Source organism: Mesoplodon bidens (assembly GCF_964165515.1).
Source record: "Mesoplodon bidens genome assembly, chromosome: 5".
NCBI lineage: Eukaryota > Metazoa > Chordata > Mammalia > Artiodactyla > Ziphiidae > Mesoplodon > Mesoplodon bidens.
The window spans coordinates 29485438-29507674 of NC_138161.1; the positions used below are offsets into that span (position 1 = coordinate 29485438).

General features: G+C 33.6%; 1 protein-coding gene across 2 annotated transcripts in view; it reads left to right on the forward strand.

Annotated features, from left to right (window-relative positions):
• Positions 1-22237, forward strand: part of SAMSN1 (SAM domain, SH3 domain and nuclear localization signals 1) — a 383350-nt gene that overhangs the window by 338528 nt on the left and 22585 nt on the right. For both annotated transcript variants that reach the window (XM_081235859.1, XM_081235860.1), the window contains 2 exons: positions 17873-17944; positions 20485-20634. In XM_081235859.1, coding sequence (XP_081091985.1) covers positions 17873-17944; positions 20485-20634 — 222 coding nt within the window. The remainder of the gene's footprint in view (positions 1-17872; positions 17945-20484; positions 20635-22237) is intronic.

Below are 22237 nucleotides of genomic sequence, written 5' to 3' on the forward strand. Positions count from 1 at the left end.
ATTTTCATTTCTGGGGTACCTTGAATCAGAATAGATGAACTAATAATTTGCTTATTTCACCTGTTGAATTGTTTGAAAGAGGTAAATAAATTTAGCCTTGAAAAATTATCTTCAAAGTACCAATTCACTTTAGCCATCCCATTTTATGGAACATGAATCTGTAATCAAGTTTTATTTCAAGCAAGTAGCAAAGGTTTAGTACCAAATAGACGGCTATATCTGAAAAAAACACAGTGCCCAGATGATACATAGAAAGTTCTGGAGACAAGTGGTTGAGAGAAATGACAGAAGTGTAAACTCCCCTTGTAAATGTGGGTATTACATCCTATAGGAAGGTATAAAGTCATTACCTTGACTACCAAAGCACCGAATTTGTTAAAAATCAATTTAATGACACACTTATCTCTTTAAACTTTCCTTGCCTTGCTTAGGAGATAAATGGCTTCATTATACCTGCAGATTGTGTGTGTTTTTTTTAAATAATAGAATTAAGTCCATACTCTACATAGCTGTGTTTCCAAATTTAGCATTCCCAAACTGATGCATTTCTCTTCCTTTCTAGTGTTAAGGACTTAGGTGAACTTTTGGAAACAAGGCATTCATAATTAGCTTCTTAGTAGAGAACAAAAATGTCCCCCATTAAGAATTGATTAATAAGAATAGAAGAGGGTTTTAAGCTGTCTCTGGTGGTAAACAAAATGATTCTTCTATAGATAGAGAGCCATTTGTCAATACAGCTGGCCATGTCCCCTTTCTCCCCTCATTTAAAGAGTTTTGGAAGTTTTCACCTAGTCTGTATTAGTTTTCTAGGGCTTCTGTAACAAAATACCAGAGACTCAGTGGCTTAGAGAACAGAAATCTATTTTCTCACAGCTCTGGTGGTTGAAGTCCAAGATCAAGATGCAGCAGAATTGGTTTCCTTTGAGGGCCATAGGGAAGGATCTGTCTAGGCTTCTTTCTGGCTGGCAGTTGGCCACCACTTGCTGCCCTTTAACTTGACTGCCCCTCTGTGCACATAACCTGGTGTCTCTCTTTGTGTATCCAAATCTCAGCTTTCAGTGGCTCTGACCGCTCTCATTCTTTCCTGTTTGTGCCTCCCTTAGCCTAGAATACATTTGCCCATTTTTCCCAACTCATGAACTTATGTTTTAATTCCTCACTGGACTCTCATTCCCTCAAGAAAGCCTCCACCTGTTAACCCAGGGCAGTGCATTAGAGGGCATTCTGACAGAGCAGGAGGGAATATGAACTAAAGCCTTATAGATTGGGTTTGAGGTCTTATTTTGATATTTCTTAACTATGAGATGTTGAACATTTTGTTAAACATCTTTTGAGTTTCTTGCGCTTATCTGAAGAAGGGGATATATTAAGGCACGTCACATAGGATTGATGTGAGAATTAAGTTAATTACCATATGTAAATTTCCTAGCACATAGTACATGTTTGATTAATAATCTCTCCCTCTTTTCTAGTTTAATAGTACTTGTTCAATACCTCTATTGTTTCTTTTAGCATAGTTTATTCTAATATGTCCTCCCAAATGGAGTTACCATCAAGAACAGGGTATGCATCTAATTCATATTTGTATCCCTGCAATTTTTGGGGGGGAACAAAGGGTTTTGAACTCTGTCTAACTTTCAGACTCCGTGTGCCCTCTATTACACTTCAGCTACCATCAAAAATATTTATAATATGGAACATAGTCGTGATTCCTCAACATATGCACAATACTTGTGTAATGACTAATGGATAATATAAGTCATCTAAAGTAGTACTCTACTCCAAGACATAGTTTGTAAATGGGTCACTGATAAAGATCTGGGCAACTTCCACATAAAACAAAGTAACGGTTCTTAGAATGTAATGAGACAAAACGATAATCAAAAATTGTAATGTAATCTGTCTGAAGGAAAAAAAATAAAAGCATTTGCAGAGAGTGTTGCTTTCAGGGAGGTTAGAAAGGAGGTGGAGAGTAGAAATTTGCCATTGAGTCTGCAGAACAATCTGTATCGACAAAAGCAAATATTCCATTAGGCTCAGCAGACTTGCTCACTTAGGTGAACTAAGTTCAGGCTATTATAACTTCGTGTCTCTAGCCTTTAATACAAGCTAATTCACTTTTCTGTGACTCTACTATACTAATCAAACAAACTTCCAGCAATGACTGTGTCCCATGTCTCTAGGGGAGACATTTCTTTGATCAGTCAACAAGAATATGCATTCTTCTTGACAGTTGAATTTCTCATACTTAACCAATACTTGGTATTGCCATTTTTGGTAGCCTAACAGTTTAGTTTATGAGTCAGTCCCCCTCTGAGTTGTTTAGTTCTGCAAGCTTGAAAAATAAAGTTCTTGTACCTGTCGATGTGAGGGCCTGACATTGGACATGGAGACCCAACCAAGGACCTGGCTTCTTGGAAGGACTGGCTTAAGTTGCCACCTGACCCCACCTTTTCTCTATATTTATAAAATAAAGACAGCTAAACAATGAAGTTTCTTTTCTATGTTTTTCATAATTTTAACAATTTAAATTCCTGGAATAAGATTCAAGACAGATTTACCTTATATCAATATCATAATATATAGTGATATGACATTGGTCTGAATATTTGATTAAAATTTTTTCTGAATATTCACATGGTTTTAGCTGGGCAACTTTGATGTTTTAATTAACAGTAATAAAAAATAATTTGATACATAAATTTTGTTATGCTTATGGGTATATATTCTTTATATTGTGAGTTATTATACAGTCATCATCTTTTCTAAACTAAGCCATCCACAAATTTCAAATTACTTTAAGCTTATGAATATCTCACTATAATTATTTATCAATTTTAAAGTACCCATTACCAATGAAACAAAGGTTCATAATTTTAAAAATAAAATTCCTTTAAAGATAAATGTTCTACAATTATCAGACATACATTGTAGGTTTAGGAATTGTCATAAACTGAGTTCATTTCTACCACTACTATTACATTTCAAACCACTATTAACTCCTCAATAGACTAAAATATTTTTAGAGCCAAATCCAAATACAATGAAAGGAAAATAAATGTAATTGACAATGAAGAAGTTATGGAACCCAAACATCTCTTCCAAATATCCTAGCATGAACTTACAACTTTTTTTTTTCTACTTATTCTTTCCTTGTTCGGGATTACATACTGTATATTTGCCCCACATAAACATGTCTGTTCTTACTAAGAAAAAAAAGTTTAAATTACTAAGCATAGTGTCAGTGGGTGCTGCCTGAGATGGGAATGTTTATAAGCTTTATGATATTAACTGCAGCACTCAACCTCAGGTGGCATAAAACATGCAAAAAAGAACTTTCTGTCAGTTTTATTATTTCTAAAAAGGTTCCCCTTGAAGCAGAAGAGTGACCTTGCTCTGCTGAGCTGACATATGCCACTGGATTAATGGTCGAGCTCTGCTGGAGGGAAGCTCACAGAAACATTGCAATTCCAGAAGCTGGGCTGGCGGTGACCATTAATCAGGGGGACCAAAATCATGCATCAAACACACTCATTTAAAAGTAGTAAAAGTGACTTTAAAAAAAAACCTTTTTGAGAATTAGCTTGTTGTTTGTCATTACCTGTGTTCAAGGAGATCACTGCATGACTGGAATATCCCTTGGGGAGAATGTTAGAGGTCATTACGTACCCAGAGGCCAAGTGAATGTGGTGGACATTGCAGACTAACGGAGGTAAAGGAGAGTTTTTGTTCCAGAGAATTTGATGGGAAAGTGTATTAAATGGATTCTATTTTCCCAACTTTATTTTCACTCCTTTATTTAACTATGATTTCAAAGCAATGGGTACTATGAATGTTGGCCTCTTTGTGAAGATTTTATTTTATTTTTAAAACTGGAGTGATTGGATTTAGTGGTAGAAACATTTGACTGGTAAATTTGGTTAGGAAATTTCTCAAGATCCTGAAGTTTGAGTCAACATACTCAACTACTAAGTATGTTAATACGTATCTTCATGGACTTAAAGGTACTGTACATTCTTCCACCACATGTTAATTAAGAAAAAATTTTCAGGACTTTTTCTCTCTCTGATTACTGAAAAGGAGAAAAGGCTTAAATCTAAAACCCTGAAAGAGAATGTTCAGTTTAATTTAGATGATAAAAAGTTACTCTTGCTTTTTACAAATCTCTTTAATGATAAAGTTGAATAGGCATAACCTCTCTTTCATTTTTTCAATAGTTTGTCTCTTAGATTAATGATACTATGCATAATACATATGATATAATTTCATTAGTAGGTAGAACAAATAGTAGATTATAGCCTTTATTGAGAAAACCAGGACATTGATCATTAAGATTATGATCAATGTAGTAAGGCCTGCTATGATTACTACTTCAAAGTTATTCTTCTCCTAAATAACTGCTGTCTTCTTTAACCATGATATTCAATATTATCTTCTTTTGTTAGCCATATGCTACTCTGGAGAATTATTTATGCAGACTTACTTATTTGTTTTTGAAGATTATAGGATTAAAATACTTGACAATGTCGTGACTATAGTTAAAATATTATTTAATATTTGGCTATAAGTAGAAAAAATCTAATATGTACACAATAGAAAGTTAATTCTAAATTTATGGGAGGATTATACATATTTCTTGTAACTGGAAATCTGAATCATCCATTTTTCCTACTGCATTCTCTCTATCAAGGTGCCTAGAGAACAAAATTAGTAATGGAAATTTGCTCACAGAAATTACTTATCATTGAATAGGTATGGTAAATGCATAAAGTATGTTACCTGTAATTCTTCATTCCCCTCCCCACCATCTTCCCTAAAACACAAACCATCTTGTGTAACCTTGGTGGACATGGTTAATCATGATCTCTAACTCTAAGCCCGAAAGTGGCATTGGAACACTTTTCAACGCAGCTCTCCATGAAGGTCTTAACAACCCATCTATGCTGGTGCAAAGAATTGAAAAGTTCTGCTTATTCTGGTTTCGAAAGATAGTCCATCCAGACAATGGGAAATCCTAGTGATATATTCTTGTGAATACACAATGCTTTTCTAGTGCCCCCAAATGAATATGTTCACTAGAAACAATCTTTCTTTCTCTCCCTTGAAGAGTTCGGGAGATAATTATTAAGACACATTTTTTTTGTCATCCAGTGCTTCTTTTAATATACAGTGTGTGGTTTATTGTCTTTTTATTACTTTATCATCATTTTAGCAATTATCCTCTTGAGATTTGGCAATTTCTAAGTAGTCCCTCAGTCAATAACTACACAATCTCTTACAGTAAATAATTTTTGAAGATGGTTAAGCAAATTCAAATTGTATTGATTTCAGCTAATTTCATGTCCAAAATCTGTGATCATTTTACTGTCTTTCTTTAGACTATCAATAATATAGATATAGACATATGCATACAAAATGCCTTTCATGTATTAAGTAGTCAGTACAAGTATAAATAATGATGAATATAAATTTCCAAGCTGACATCTAGTATACATTTTTAATTTATTGTATGTGTAAATATAATCTGCTTTTAGGAATTGCTTCTATATTTGTATACCATTCATCTGAATATGGCTCTATTTAGCTCTTATAGATTAAAATTATGTGATTGATGCCACCAATAGAGTGTAAATTCCTCCAGGATAGATTCTTATTCATACAGACAGCCCTGATCCCAAGCACAAAGTTTAGCCATAGAAGCCCCTTAGTATATTTACACTGAATTGCATAATGTAAAAATTATGCTCCTTAAGTAAACACCAGCAAATTGTTTTCCTTGACTATAACGTGACTAAGTTATAATTTGCTTTTGTGTAACTGTGAAATGTATGGTTTTTGTCATTTAACTTGAAGAGAAATGTGTGGGATTTGTCATCTGTTGTGATTTTCCTAAGGCTCCCAACTGTAGGATTTTTTTCTATAGGCCTACATCACTTAAGATCGGGGGCAATCAATGTGTGCTAAAATGATAAGGTGTCGGCAAGTGGCCTCATAGACAAGGTAGGACTTGATCCTGCCCTTGAAGAATGGGCTGGATTTGAGTAGGAGGAAGAAGTGTGGAAGAACTTTCCTTAAGAGAAAAACAGCATGAGCAACAGCTTAGAAACATAAATGAGTGCGTCCATACTGGCCAGCAAGAAGTGTCAGAAGTTCTGCTTAATCAGATTGACTAGCATTACCTGAATCCATGGGGAATCATGAATGTGCAGCATGCTAAGTTTGGACTTCATTTTGTTAACTAAAGAAGAGGCACTTAAACTCTCTGAGCCTCAGTTTTCCTCATCTGTAAACTGAAGAAATCAATAACCATCTCAGAGGGGGGTTGTATTTGTTTAATGAAATAATTATAGATAAATCACTCGGCATAAAGCAAGCTCTCAGGGGCCAAGAAACCAATGTGGAGCAAGCTTTACATTTTGAGAAGAAGAATGGAATGATGAGAATTGGTATTTTAGGGAAATTAATCCAGTGTTGTGACTTCTTTAGATGATTGGAGAGGCAAGAATTTGGGAGCTAAAGAGCTGAAAGTTGTTATTTTGTTGACTCAGGCATGGGGTTATAAACACATAGCTGTGTAGCGGTAATGAAGATAAATGCCTACAACAGAGATTTGGGGGAAGAATTGAGCAGATGTGAAGGCTGAAAGAATGTGTGTGTGGTAAATATATTACATTTTGCATTATGTGTCCAAACTCCCCAAAGACAGCAGTGAGCAAATACCGGTTTCCAACAGTGCAGGTGGAAGGTTCAGAAATCAGGATCAAAACAGATCCTCAGGGGTAAGAGGCCATAAGTAGATAGAGATTTTTGTTGGCATATATGCCTTCCAGCCGGAAGGCAGGCAGAGAAGCTACTGTAAATTAGAGAAGCTGTAAAAGTGGGTTCCCTAGGGGAATTCTTGAAGATTTCAAGGAAGGATGGTATAATGAAACAATTCCAGGAGGATCAAGAGGGACCACTTAGTATACTTGTTTATGGGTTTAGTAGTTAGAAAAAGAGAGAGAAGGAATAGAAAGTAAGTGCTATAATAATAATACAGGAGTGAGTAAGCTAGCAGAAGTTTTACAATAGGAAAAACAAGAGCTGAGAAGTTCAAGATAGCCTGATCATGGTCACATTTTTTAAAGTTTTGCATTTCCTTTTTATTCTATAGAATTTTGTAAGAGTTGATACCTAGCAATATCAAGTGACTGAACTTTGGTTGCATTATGCTTTTTACCTGAAAAAAAGATATTTAAGACATATCAGTATTATTTATTTTAAAAATTCTTTTCAGCTAAAATAGAATTTCTTAATTTTTATTCAATTCCTAAAAGTGCAGCATACTTTTAGTCAGTGAATGCAATGTAAATCATGAGATATGGTAATAAGTAAGTAATACAGCAGTGCAATTGAGAATTCTCAATGTTTGAATCTTTCTCACTCATAAAACTTATTTTTTTTTCAAGTAGGTCTGTGTCTTTATTCCTGTTTTACCCCTAGGTTCTTCATGACATTTTTTTTCTTAAATACCATATATATGTGTTAGCATATGGTATTTGTCTTTCTCTTTCCGACTTACTTCACTCTGCACGACAGACTCTAGGTCTATCCACCTCATTACAAATAGCACAGTTTCATTTCTTTTTATGGCTGAATAATATTCCATTGTATATATGTGCCACATCTTTTTTATCCATTCATCCGATGATGGACACTTAGGTTGTTTCCAGCTCCGGGTTATTGTGAATAGAGCTGCAATGAACATTTTGGTACATGTCTCTTTTTGAATTATGGTTTTCTCAGGGTATGTGCCTAGTAGTGGGAATGCTGGGTCATATGGTAGTTCTATTTTTAGTTTTTTAAGGAACCTCCATACTGTTCTCCATAGTGGCTGTACCAATTCACATTCCCACCAGCAGTGCAAGAGGGTTCCCTTTTCTCCACACCCTCTCCAGCATTTATTGTTTCTAGATTTCTTGATGATGGCCATTCTGACTGGTGTGAGATGATATCTCATTGTAGTTTTGATTTGCATTTCTCTAATGATTAATGATGTTGAACATTCTTTCATGTGTTTGTTGGCACTCTGTATATCTTCTTTGAAGAAATGCCTATTTAAGTCTTCTGCCCATTTTTGGATTGGGTTGTTTGTTTTTTGTTATTGAGATGCATGAGCTGCTTATAAATTTTGGAGATTAATCCTTTGTCAGTTGCTTCATTTGCAAATGTTTTCTCCCATTCTGAGGGTTGTCTTTTGGTCTTGTTTATGGTTTCCTTTGCTGTGCAAAAGCTTTGAAGTTTCATTAGGTCCCATTTGTTTATCTTTGTTTTTATTTCCATTTCTCTAGGAGGTGGGTCCAAAAGGATCTTGCTGTGATTTATGTCATAGAGTGTTCTGCCTATGTTTTCCTCTAAGAGTTTGATAGTTTCTGGCCTTACATTTAGGTCTTTAATCCACTTTGAGCTTATTTTTGTGTATGGTGTCAGGGAATGATCTAATCTCATACTTTTACATGTCCCTGTCCAGTCTTCCCAGCACCACTTATTGAAGAGGCTGTCCTTTCTCCACTGTACATTCCTGCCTCCTTTATCAAAGATAAGTTGACCATATGTGCGTGGGTTTATCTCTGGGCTTTCTATCCTGTTCCATTGATCTATCTTTCTGTTTTTGTGCCAGTACCATACTGACTTGATTACTGTAGCTTTGTAGTATAGTCTGAAGTCAGGGAGCCTGATTCCTCCAGCTCCGTGTTTCGTTCTCAAGATTGCTTTGGCTATTCGGGGTCTTTTGTTTTTCCATACAAATTGTGAAATTTTTTGTTCTAGTTCTGTGAAAAATGCCAGTGGTAGTTTGATAGGGATTGCATTGAATCTGTAGATTGTTTTGGGTAGTAGAGCCATTTTCACAATATTGATTCTTCCAATCCAGGAACATGGTATATCTCTCCATCTCTTTGTATCATCTTTAATTTCTTTCATCAGTGTCATAATTTTCTGCATACAGGTCTTTTGTCTCCTTAGGTAGGTTTATTCCTAGATATTTTTTTCTTTTTGTTGCAATGGTAAATGGGAGTGTTTTCTTGATTTCACTTTCAGATTTTTCATCATTAGTGTACAGGAATGCCAGAGATTTCTGTGCATTAATTTTGTATCCTGTAAAACTCATAAAACTTATTTTTGTTACATTAAATAGGCTGATACAAATAAACGCTTTTATAGGTATGGCTCATTCTGCATTGATTTTTTTTAGTTTTAGTTTTTTTTCCTTTAGGTAATTTTCTTTGAGGTAGTTTCAATTTACAGAAAACATCTCTTGGCACATCAACTTCTGAAAGGAAAGCTTTAGCATGGAAATTTTGACACAAATTTTTAAAACATGGTGGTGGAGTCAGAATCTGCACTTCCTTCAGATAGTGTGTGGTTGATAGGAAAGATACTGAACCAGAGAGATCAAGTAGACTAACTTTTGTTCTAAGAGTCCAGATGTACATTAAAAATATTTAGAGCATTGATACATATTTGAGTACTGAGTTGCCTTTACCCAAGGTTAAAATGTTAGTGTTGAAGGCCTTATTTCACACCCTGCTTGTCTTTCAGCCTTCAGCCCCCTGACGCCCAAACAACTGTCTTCCATCAGTGCCACATGATAGTGTAATTATTTAACACTGAGGCAATCCTCACAGATTATTTTAAGTGAGTTAAATTTGTTTCACACTCTTCAAAAGATCTCAGCACCTGAGTTAGTTAGAACAATTAAATCCTCGAATGCCTTTGGATAAAGGCTGACAAGCTTATTGAGATTTAGCATACCATTATTATAGAATATTCATACAAGCATGTGCTGAAACAGAATTCTGAATTTTAAGAGCATATTACCAATGAATGCTCTATGTGCAATATTTAGATGATGTGAGAACTCATTGGCAGAGTGTGTGTAATTTTTAATTTGCCAGTGTATTTCAAAATACTGCAGATGTCTGACTCATATATGCAAATTTTTCTTTGAAATAGACTGTGAAATTTTCCACCGATGCCTTACCCAAATATTGTCACACTGGAGATAAGATTTTTATTTATTTATTTATTTTTATTTTTATTTTTATTATTATTATTTTTTTTGCGGTATGTGGGTCTCTCACTGTTGTGGCCTCTCCTGTTGCGGAGCACAGGTTCCAGACGCGCAGGCTCAGCAGCCATGGATCACGGGCCTAGCCGCTCTGCGGCATGTGGGATCTTCCCGGATCGGGGCACGAACCCGTGTCCCCTGCATCGTCAGGTGGACTCTCAAGCACTGCACCACCAGGGAAACCCCTGGAGATAAGATTTTACTTGAAGGTCCCGGAAGCTGGAGAGTGGTTAAAAAATGAAAATAAGGGTTCTATTCTTTTGGCTTTGGTCAAAGGTTGATTTACATTCCAAAAAAAAAAAAAGAGACTCCCTAATTCTCCTTCATGTTGATAAATTTAGGATAGTCATTGTTTTAAGAAACCTACTCAGTTCTATTCTATATATCAAGCTAACTTTACATATTTTTCATTCCACTTAAATAGCAAGTTTCTTTGAAAATGGAAAACAGGATCAAAACTTTGTAATGGAATGGCATAGTGGAGAGTACAGCAGGGTGGAGAATTGAAAAAAAAAAGAGGGGGGATTTTTTTTTGCAAGTTTTGGTTCCTACAACAGCTTCCTCATTGAGAAGGACTATATGATTTCCAAGAACCCTGCTAGCTTTATATAATGAATAGACATTCTGTAATAACTAGTATTATACAAAACTAGAGAAGAAATGTGACAAACAAAAAAGAATCTTTTCTTAAGTTCTTTGCATTGCGTAGGGACACACACACACAAATGAGTTCAAACAACCCAAATGACACTTATTCAGCCCTATTTTTGTGGAAGCCAAGTAGACTATGTGGAAGAGGGTAACTGTACCACATAATCAGATAGTCTTCAAAAGGTAGTCCAGTAAAATACATTTATATCAGAGTTAGTTGTACTAAAATAAATTTAGAAAGCAAAACTTTATTTTCTCCTTAAATCCGTCCATACCTCTAAACAACCATAACCTAAGTAATGTTAATGATATCTTTGAAAATTAGTTCCTTAGAAAGTTGTGCAACCATTTACTCTTTTTCTTTTTTTTTAAGACTATTTTTTAAGAGCAGCTTCAGGATCACAGCAAGATTGAGGAAGGTAGTTTTCCCATGATTCCCCCTGCCCTCCACCTTATTAACTCTTTGTAAATTATTTTTTAGCTTTTATATAGGTACATTTGGTTCTTTTTTTAACCCAACATTTTATTATGGAAAATTTCAAGCATATGTCAACCCAGAGTGTAGTACAATCTACCCCATATATCCATCACCCAGTTAATCATTAAATAACCTCCATTCTCTTCTTTATGCCCACATACCTCCTGAACTCACTAGATTATTTTGAATTACAAATGAAAAATAACAATACTTCCTCAATATCATCATTTAGCTACTTATTTAAAAATTTCCTCAGTTGTCTCCTGGATGTGTTTTGCTACAGTGGTTTATTTGATCTATATCTAAATAAGATCTATGGATTTTACAGTATTTATTTAGTTGATACAACTCTTAAAGATTCTCAATTTATACTTTCCCTCTCTTATTTTTTTTCCTTCTGTTGATTAGTTGAAGGAACCAGGTTATTTGTCCTGTAAATTTTCTCATTGTCTAAAATTTTCTGGTTGACTTCATCTTTTTGATGTCATTTAACATGCTCCTCTGTCTCTGTATTTTTTTGTAATCTGGTAGTTAGATACAGAAGCTGGGTGTGAATGCATTTCTTTTGTAAAGAATATTTCATTGGTGATATTAGGTGTTTCCGTTATGAAGCCCATATTCTGGTTCATTCTTTTTTGTGATTTGAGTAGTCATTGATGATTGTTGCCTAGATCCATTACTGCATTAGAGACTTACAAAATGGTACTTTTGTAATTTCATCACTTAATTGATTAGCTAGAATATATACACACATATACATGGAAAGAAAAATTTTCCTTCATTAAATATTTTGTTATTCTAAAATATGTGTTATACAAGAAGGACAGATTAAATGTTTGTTTCTCCCTTTATTTGCCAGTTTTTATAATATGGCTGTAACATTTCCAAAGGTAACAACTGATATTTTTCTTCTTAGTATCATTATGAACTCATGAATTTTGATACATTAGATGTATTTCAACGTAGCTCAGTTATTATTCTTCCTTTTACTAAAATTGTCCCATATTTGGATACAATTTACCCTAGTGACAATCTTTTAATATGGCCCTTGTGTTGTTTTGGCATGGCCCTAGTAGTCTTTGAAAGTTTACCTACTTTATGGTATGACAAAGTGAAAAATTTGAGAATATAGACTGAGAATTTTTACTTCAAATGTCATTAACATCATTACTTATTTTCATTGTCTCTCAACATTCGCATTTATATATATCGATATCATTAACAATGGTGTGAATACTGAAAACAGGTTAAAAGTTAAATTTTTTCCTTCCAGTTTTATTGATATATAATTGGCATACAGTACTATATAAGTTTAACATGCACTGCATAATGATCTGACTTACATCCATCATGAAATTATTATCACACTAAGTTTAGTGAACATTCATCATCTCATATAGATATAAGATAAAATAAAGATTAAAAAAAATCTTTTCCTTGTGATGGGAACTCTTAGGATTTACTCTTTTAACAATCATATATAACATACAGCAGTATAAATCATATTTATCATGCTGTACATTACATCCCTAAGTAAGTACTTACTTATCTTACAACTGGAAGTTTGTACCTTTTGACTACCTTCATCCAATCCCCCTCTCTCTACACCCTGAATCTAGTAACCACTACCTGATCTCTTTTTCTGAGTTTGTTTTTGAAGTATAATTGACCTACAACACTATGTTAATTCCTGGGGCACAACATAATGATTTGATCTTTCTATATATTTCAAAATGACCAACATGCTGTCTAGTTACCATTTGTCACTATACAATGATATTACATTATTATTCCTATATTCCCCAATTTCATAACTGTGACTCATTTATTTTTCAGTTGGAAGTCTGTATCTCTTAATCGTCCTCACTTATTTCTCTCATCCCCCCACCCCTCCCCTCTGGCAATCACCTGTTTTTTCTCTGTATGTATGACTGTTTCTGTTTTATTATGTTTGTTCATTTGTTTGCCTTTTTCAGATTCCACGTACAAGTGAAATCATACAGTATTTGTCTTTCTCTGTCTGACTTATTTCAGTTAACAAAATACCCTCTAGGTCCATTCACGTTGTTGTAAATGGCAAGATTTTGTTCCTTTTTGTTCCATTGTGTGTGGGGATTGTGTGTGTATTTGTATACCACATCTTATTTATCCATTCATTTATTGATGTGCACTTAGGTTGCTTCCATATCTTGGTTATTGTAAATAAAGTTGCAATGAACAAAGTCGTGCATGTATCTTTTTGAATTAGTGTGTTTTTTCTTCTTTGCATTAATACCCAAGAGTGAAATTGCTGGATTGTATGGTAGTTTTATTTTTTTAATTTTTTGAGGAACCTCCATACTGTTCTCCATTAGGCTATACCAGTTTACATTCCTACCAAGAGTGTACAGAGGTTCCCTTTTCTCCCCATCCTTGCCAACACTAGTTATTTGCTGTCTTTTGATAATAGTCATTTGACAGGTGTGAGGTGATATTGTGGTTTAGATTTGCATTTCCCTGATGATTAGTTATGCTGAGCATCTTTTCATGTGCCTGTTGACCATCTGTATGTTTTCTTTGGAAAAATATCTACTCAGGGCCTCTGCCCATTTTTTGATTGGGTTGTTGGGTTGTTTTTTTTTCTTTTTTTGTTGCTGAGTTGTATGAGTTCTTTGTATATTTCTGATATTAATCCCTATTTGGATCCATCATTTGCAAATACCTCCTCCTATTCAGTAGGCAGCCTTTTTGTTTTGTTGATAATTCCCTTTGCTGTGCAAAAGCTTTTTAGTTTGATGTAGTCCCATTTATTTATTTTTGCTTTTGTTTCCCTTGCAGGAGGAGACATATCCAAAAAATATATTGTTAAGATCAGTGTCAAAGAACCTACTGCCTATGATTTTGTCTAGGACTTTTATGGTTTCAGGACTTACATTTAAGTCTTTAATCCATTTTGAGTTTATTTTCTTATGTGGTGTGAGAAAGTAATCCAGTTTGATTCTTTTGCATGTAGCTTTCCAGTTTTCCAACACCATTTGTTGACGAAGCTGTCTTTTCTCTATTGTGTATTCTTGTCTCCTTTGCTGTAGATTGACTATATAAGTGTGGTATATTTCTGGGCTCTCTATTCTGTTTCATTAAACTGTGTGTCTGTTTTTGTGTCAGTACCATACTGTTTTGATTAGTGTAGCTGTGTAGTATAGTTTCAAATCAGGGAATATGGTAACTACAGCTTTGTTCTTCTTTCTCAAGATTGCTTTGGCTATTCAAGGTCTTTTGTGTTTCTATACAAATTTTAGAATTATTTGTGAATTCATACAATTCTGTGAAAAATGCCTTTGGTATTTTGATAGGGATTGCACTGAATCCATAGATTGCTTTGTGTAATGTGATCATTTTTACAATATTTACTCTTCCAATTCATGAGCATGGTATATGTTTCTATTTGTTAGTGTCATTTTCAATTTCTTTCATGAGTGACATAGTTTTCTGAGTTCATGTCTTTTACGTCCTTAGTTAGATTTATTCCTAGGTAATTTTTTTGGATGCAGTTGTAATTAGGATTGGAAAACAGGTTAAAATTTGTCTATTTTTTTTTTGGTCCTTTAAACCATCAAATTACTGTCTTTTTAAAAAAATTGTTTAAAATAATTCCTCTCTCTAAGTCACCAATTCAATATGAAATTAGATTCATTATTTTTATTTGGAATTGTTAAGGATTGCTTTTATTTTTATTTAATTTTGTTTATAAATATTTTTTAAAGTTACATGGTTTTAAAGTCAAATTTATAAAACAAGGCATATTCAGAGAAGTCTGTTTTCTGTCCCTTTTACCCCATTTCTCTAAGAAGAAAAATATATTTTTGCCTGTATTGAGACACATACGTGTATTTCCACCCTTAGATAAAAGGCGATCTATTATGTACACTTTTCTCCACTTGTCTTTTTTCATGTACACTATATCCTGGAGATAATTCCATAGCAGATAGTTATATTTCAGTGTTTTTGCAGATGCACACATTTCTATTGTTTGAATTTACCATAAATTATTCAATCAGTCTTCTCTTGATGAACATTGGGGTTTATAGCTTTTCAATATTATAAAAGATTTACATTGAATGTGGATGAGTAAATCAATTTATATTCAAGTGTCTCTCTGACATAGATGTCTAGAAATGAAATTTCTGGGTCAAAGGGCAAATACATGTAATTTTGCTCGTTTTTCCAAATTACCTTCCATAGGTGTGCCATTTTACAAACACATATCTAATTGCATAAGGAAAGACTGTATAGATTTATAAAGAGTAAATATAATCTAATGTCAACAAAAACAAAGAATTATCTAAAATATAAATTGCATTTTTATTTAAGTTACTCTTTTGTCAGCTATTTGTTTATATAATAGCTCTGTCTTGATGGGAGCTCTGTCACCAAATGGTATTTGCTAAACCTAATCTGTTACAATTATACAGTGCAAAATTATCAATATTGAAATACATTCTTATTTATAAAGGACTATCATCTATGAAACCAGCTTACCTCCATGATTCACCTTCTCACTAGAAACTTAACAGCAGTAGAAATTTCACATTTGTTCACTGTCCATATCTCATAGTCTACTATGAGTAGACTATTAGCCCTTTTTCATTAAGCCATAACCTATACATTATGAAACCATCTCAGAAAGTCACTAACTTTTTGACTAGAGAATACTGAAATTTTAAAAATGTTATTTTAGATACTTAGATTTGCTTCTAAAGGGTGTCTTAGGACAGATTGGTATTTTACTCCTCTGGCTTAAAGCTGTTGAGTGATTCATAATGAGATGACTGACAAAACCCAAAGTAATAGTCCTGAAAACCACTACTCCATTATCTGCTTCTCTTTATTGACATAGTGAGGGGAGAATTAATTTTAAAAGGTGGTGACTATTGATTAGTTAATGGCAGAGGATACTGTAGAGAAATGCTGAAGTGAGCTTATTCTGTGTCCTCATGGCCAACACGACCGATTATCCAGTGGTGGATATCATTCTGTAACCCTCATTAATACTTAGTAGGCAGGACATAGGCTGGTTGTAGACTATAAAATTGCCCTAAGCACAGGCTCCAATAGTCCATAAGAATGTTTCAAGTATATAAAAGAGTAACAGATTTCCCTGTGTTCAGACTGTTTATAGGCAACACAAGAATACACTCAATTCCCTTTTGTGATTTTTGGGCAATGATGGCCTGGCAGAAATGCCTACTAGGCAAGTAGAAATGATTAATGCTCTGGGAAATCACTCTAAGTTAGTAAGCCCTGCGTGAGAACCAGAGTGGTTCTCAGTTTCAGTCCTTCTTTTTCTCTCCTCTCGCCACAAGCTGAAGGGCTTCTTCATCAGGGGTAGCAAGTCAGCAAAAGGCAATATTTGTGTCTAACACAGCCATCATCCTTGGGGCGACGTTCTGTATCACACTGTCTATCAAGCTAACCCCTTGTCACGTGTCAGGATCTTTTTATTTCAACTAACTTAAAAGGGAAACAAGGAGTTTTAAAGATCACTAGCAGGGAGACATGAGAATAAAAATGCCTGTAAAGACTAAGAGCCTTTGAAGCTGACTTGAACTAAAATGGTCTGTGACTTTTAAAGGACAATACAAAGTTTTATAGATTACTGACTCCCATTTTTAACTTTTCAAATTACCAGGTTATTTTTCAGTGCCACCAGCTTATTTGGAAAATATTATAAGCTTGAAATGAGATAAAGTTCTTAAGATAGAACATATTCTTGGGATTTGTGAGTATATAAAGTCTGTAACATCCGATATCCACCACCCAAACAATGTATAAAATTAAATAGTGAGAAAATATCAATTTTGTGACTCAAAGACTCTAAACATTTTTGAAAATGTGTTTAGGAGAATCATTTACTTTGCAGTATATCAGGAATTGCTTATAATTACCTGCCTAGAATGAGTTACATAGGAATAAAAATTTAGCCTTGTAGGCAAGAAATATCCAAGAGAATAAGTCTTCTGTTAACATACTGAGCTTTTTCTCAAAACCAGTGAATGAAATTGACCCAGGGGTCTCACTGTGATTCCATGTTAAATGTGGAAAAATTCATTTTCCTCCCAACCTGTGTACACCTAAATGCTCTTTTCAATGTATTAATAGATCTGTGTATGTGCCTTCTCATTCTGACGTCTAGTAGAGAGTTTCAAATTATCAGGAATTAGCAACAGGAAATGCATTTGTGTTAATTTTTATTTTTTGATAAATATGATCTTTATGAGACACAATTGTGGATCTACTCAAATGCTTGTTTTTGTCTGTTTGTTTTCTTGTTTTTTTATTGGTTGGTTGTTTAGTAATACATGCCATTCTCAGGAGCAAAAGTAACACTATAAATTAAAAATAATTTAATAGATTTTTCTCCAAGGTGCTTAACACTGTAACATAAACATATGAAGACATGTTATGAACTGTAAATATTACAATGTTAATAATAGTTACACCTTCAGCGCCTTTAGATATTCTAGAGAGGAAAGTTTTTAGTCCTGTATTTGCAAGAGACTGATGCTTACTGAACCATAATCTAATATATTTAGCAGTTTTATCAGTGAAAGTCACAAATCCTAAATTTCCTTTCCTTTTTCTTTCCTATTTTATAGCGCAGCAGCAGTTTTGGGAATTTTGACCGTTTTCGGAATAATTCCGTATCAAGAACAGATGATTCAACTGGGGTTAGTATTCTATTCCATTATAATGAGTGTTATACAAACACGTTATGAAAAATTGTGAAGCCAATATAATTTTTGCAAATTACAGTAAGAAAAAGAAAGATATTTAAAAATCATAACATTGTATACATTTTTGTGATAAATGAACAATTATTTAGTAGCTAGTACCATGGTGGACATTAAGAGTGAAAAGCTATCTAAGAAACCTAACAGATGTTTGGGAAGGCAGAACAACTTAAGAAGAGATTTACAGTTTAAAGTAACACAGACGATCCCAAATTTTCTGAGCATTTCCACTATAAAACAACATATATGTTAAATTTTATGTAAGTTGTAATTGCTTTAATTTAGGAAATGATTAAATGGTTTAATTGGAAATTAGTTAAGGAGAGCATAGGCTGCTCATTTGCACTCTCATACTTCTGTACACATTGAAATGTCTCAGTGGTGACGATTCCATACACATTTGAAAACCATGAACACTTTGAATGTAGCTTAAGAAAAGCTTCCCATAAAATTATTTACATCATCATCATCATCATCACCACTACATTTAATTGAGCACTTACCAGGAAGTAAGCACAGCACTAAACACTTTACCTACCTGTAAGTAGGAACTATTATTATTTTTATTTTATCACTGAAGAAATATGTTTGAATAAAATTACTCCTAAATTATACAGGTCAAAAATGAAAAAGGCAGGGTGCAACATCGTGTCCAAAGTTTGCTATTTGTTATACTATCTAATAAACCATGGACCAACTGTGATAAGTGATTAATGAAATGTAAAACAACTAATAAAATAGTAGAGAGGAGGGATATACATTGAGAAAAGTAAAAATATATACTTATCATTGAACCTGATTTATCTATTCATGTGATAGATTTGTTTTAGGTCAATAGGTTTTAGATCTTATGCACTTCTTAATCATTCATTCTATATATTGCATCTTCATTTTTTACTTTTTTTTTATCATATCTGATTCTCAGAATACCTTTCAGATTCCTATATCCATCTACCTATAATACCTTTAAATATGTTTATTTCAGCAATGGATATTCTAGACAAAAAATAGTAGAAAGAAAATGACATTTATTATTACTTTATAAATAACTCCATTAGTGCATACATATGCATGTGTATATATAATATATCCCCTTTTATACATATATTACATATATCCCTTTTTATTCACCTATATATTTATGTATATATAAACTTATGGATAAACTTGTATACATACATGAATATACATTGATAAACTTGTATACAGCTATATGGTCTATCAACATTTACACAGTTGTAAATAATACAATGCAGTATGTGTATACAAATAGTGAGAAGCCCTATATAATTTTTTTACCATGAGGGATTTCTTGTTGATCTTTTTTTTTTTTTTTTTTTTTGCGGTATGCGGGCCTCTCACTGTTGTGGCCTTTCCCGCTGCGGAGCACAGGCTCCGGAGGCGCAGGCTCAGCGGCCATGGCACACGGGCCCAGTCGCTCTGCGGCATGTGGGATCTTCCCGGACCGGGGCACGAACCCGTGTCCCCTGCATCGGCAGGCGGACTCTCAACCACTGCGTCACCAGGGAAGCCCTCTTGTTGATCTTTTTAAAATTTTTTTATTTTATATTGGAGTATAGTTTATTAAGAATATTGTGTTAGTTTCATGTGTTCAGCAAAGTGATTCAGTTATACATATACAAGTATCTATTCTTTTTCAAATTATTTTCCCATTTAGGTTATTAGAGAGTATTGAGTAGAGTTCCCTGTGCTATACAGCATATCCTTGTTGGTTATCTATTTTAAATATAGCCGTGTGTATATGTCAGTCTCAAACTCCCATATTGTATAAACCTTCAACTTTCCATAATCATACATAGATATATTTACTATTATTAAGTTTATAATTCTAGAGTTAACCTATAAAAGTTGCTCAGGCTCATTCAAATTCATTGATTAGTAATGATGGCCTAGCAATTTGTGAAGGAATTTAGTGAACCTGATAAAGTAGTTTACACATTTTTTAGCAAACCATCATTCATTTATTCAGTAAATGTGTATTGAGCATCTATTCTATGACAGTATCTCCCTTAGGCACTCAGAAAGTACTGTTACAATACAGGTGAAAATCCTTACTTCATGAAGCCTAGAGTCTAGGAGGAGACAGACTTTAAAACAACAACAAAACCTATAAATAAATATCTAAATAAAATTGTGATTCAGGCTATGAAAGAGAACAGCACAGAAAAATGTTGAAGTTAAAAATATGTTTAGATAGTTTCTTCAAAGCTTTTGTAAAGGAAGATAGAAAAACCTGAAATTAAAAATATTTATAGTACTCTTTTTTGAAACTTAGGTAATGGTAAGTTAACACAGATAGTAATAAATTAATATACTTTCTTATTTATTTTAGTTTGTAATTTTACAGTGAAGATAAAGAACATTGAAGTAGAGAAAGAGAAGAAGAGGGAGTGTGGACAAATGACAATGTTTTTCATTGCTTTATTATTTTGTTTTTTGTAAATAATTATAACTAGGTACATGAAGGGGAATGCATAAATGAAAGTGGAGAACAAAACAAAACTTCAAATAATGGAGGAAGTTTAGGTAAAAGAATGAGAGCTATTTCCTGGACAATGAAGAAAAAAGTGGGTAAAAAGTATATCAAAGCCCTTTCTGAAGAAAAGGTAAGTGTCCTCTGTTAATCACTTGTGTTTTTCTGTTAATGTTTTTCTAGATAGTTTAGAAATATTTGGCAGTTTATGAAGACCTTCAATGTATTTTCTCCCTCAATAATTGTGCCCAGAAGTTGGGTGGAAGAAAGCATTATCACATTCTAATAGAGGAAATTGAGGCTTGGAAAGATCACACATGTAGTATGTGAAGAACATATGTCATTTATGTTTTAACAAACAGTAGTACATCACTTCTTTTCATTACCAAATGATATTCCATTTTATAGATAAGCCTCATTTTATTCATCCTTTCATCAATTGATGAACATTTGGCTGTTTCCACTTCGGGATTATTTTAAATCATGCTGAATGAATGATTCAGCATGGTTTAAAATATGAATATGAATATCTGTGTTCAAGTTTTTATGTGGAAGTATTCTTTCATTTCTCTTGATTATATGGTAACTCTGTCTGATACTTTGAGAAACTGGCAAACTATTTCCCAAAGAAGTTGCATCATTTTACATTCCCACTAGCAATGTGTGAGAGTTCCAATTTCTCCACATGCTTGCTAACACATTTTATTGTCTGTTTCTTTGATGCTAGCCATCAAAATGGGTGTGAAATGGATTCTCATTATAGTTTTGATTTGCACTTCCCTGATGACTAATGATGTTGAGAATCTTTTCATGTGGCCATTTGCATATCTTCTTTCAAAAAGTGTTTATACAAATCTTTTACCTGCTTTTTAATTAGGTTGTATTTTTATTGTAGCTTTTAAGCTTTTTTTTTAAAATATCTTATGAATACAGATCTTTTATGAGATATACGATTTGCAATATGATATATTTTCTCCCATTCATGGATAGTATTTTCATTTTCTTGATGTTGTCATTTACAGAACAAATGGTTATAATTTTGATGTAGTCCAATTTATTTTTTCTTTCATCAGTTGTGCTTTTAGTATTGTATTTAAGAAACCATTGCTTAATCTAGGGTTACAAAGATTTACTCCAGTGTTTTCTTCTAAGAGTTTTATAGTTGTAGCTCTTAAATTTTGGTGTATGATCCATTAATTTTTCTACATGGTGTGTAGTAGGGGTCCAACTTCATTCATTTGAATGTGGATATTCAATTGTCCCAGCACTACTTGTTGAAAAGACAATTATTTCTCCATTGTATTGTCTTGGCATCCTTGCTGAAAAATCAATTGATCATAAATATATGGTCAGAAATATATGGATCATAAATATATGGATTTATTTGTTGACTCTCAATTCTATTCCATTGACCTATATGTCTTACACCTATTTTCTTTTTAACGCACTTCAATAGGATCTGTCCCCAGTACTCCATTAAAACAGTTGTCACAATCAGTATTAACCTCTACATTGCCAAATCGAATGGTCACTTTTCTTTCTTCTTACAACTTTTCAGCTGTACTTGATGCAAATGATGATTTCATTACATATGAAACATTCTTTTTCTTGGCTTCTTTGGGCATTCTTCTGGCTTTCCTTCTTTCTCAAAGTTTCCTTTCTTAGCTCTGCTTTCTTTCTTGTCCTTTTAAATATTGAGTCTTCCTGAGGCTTGTTCCTAGATGTTCTACTCAGTT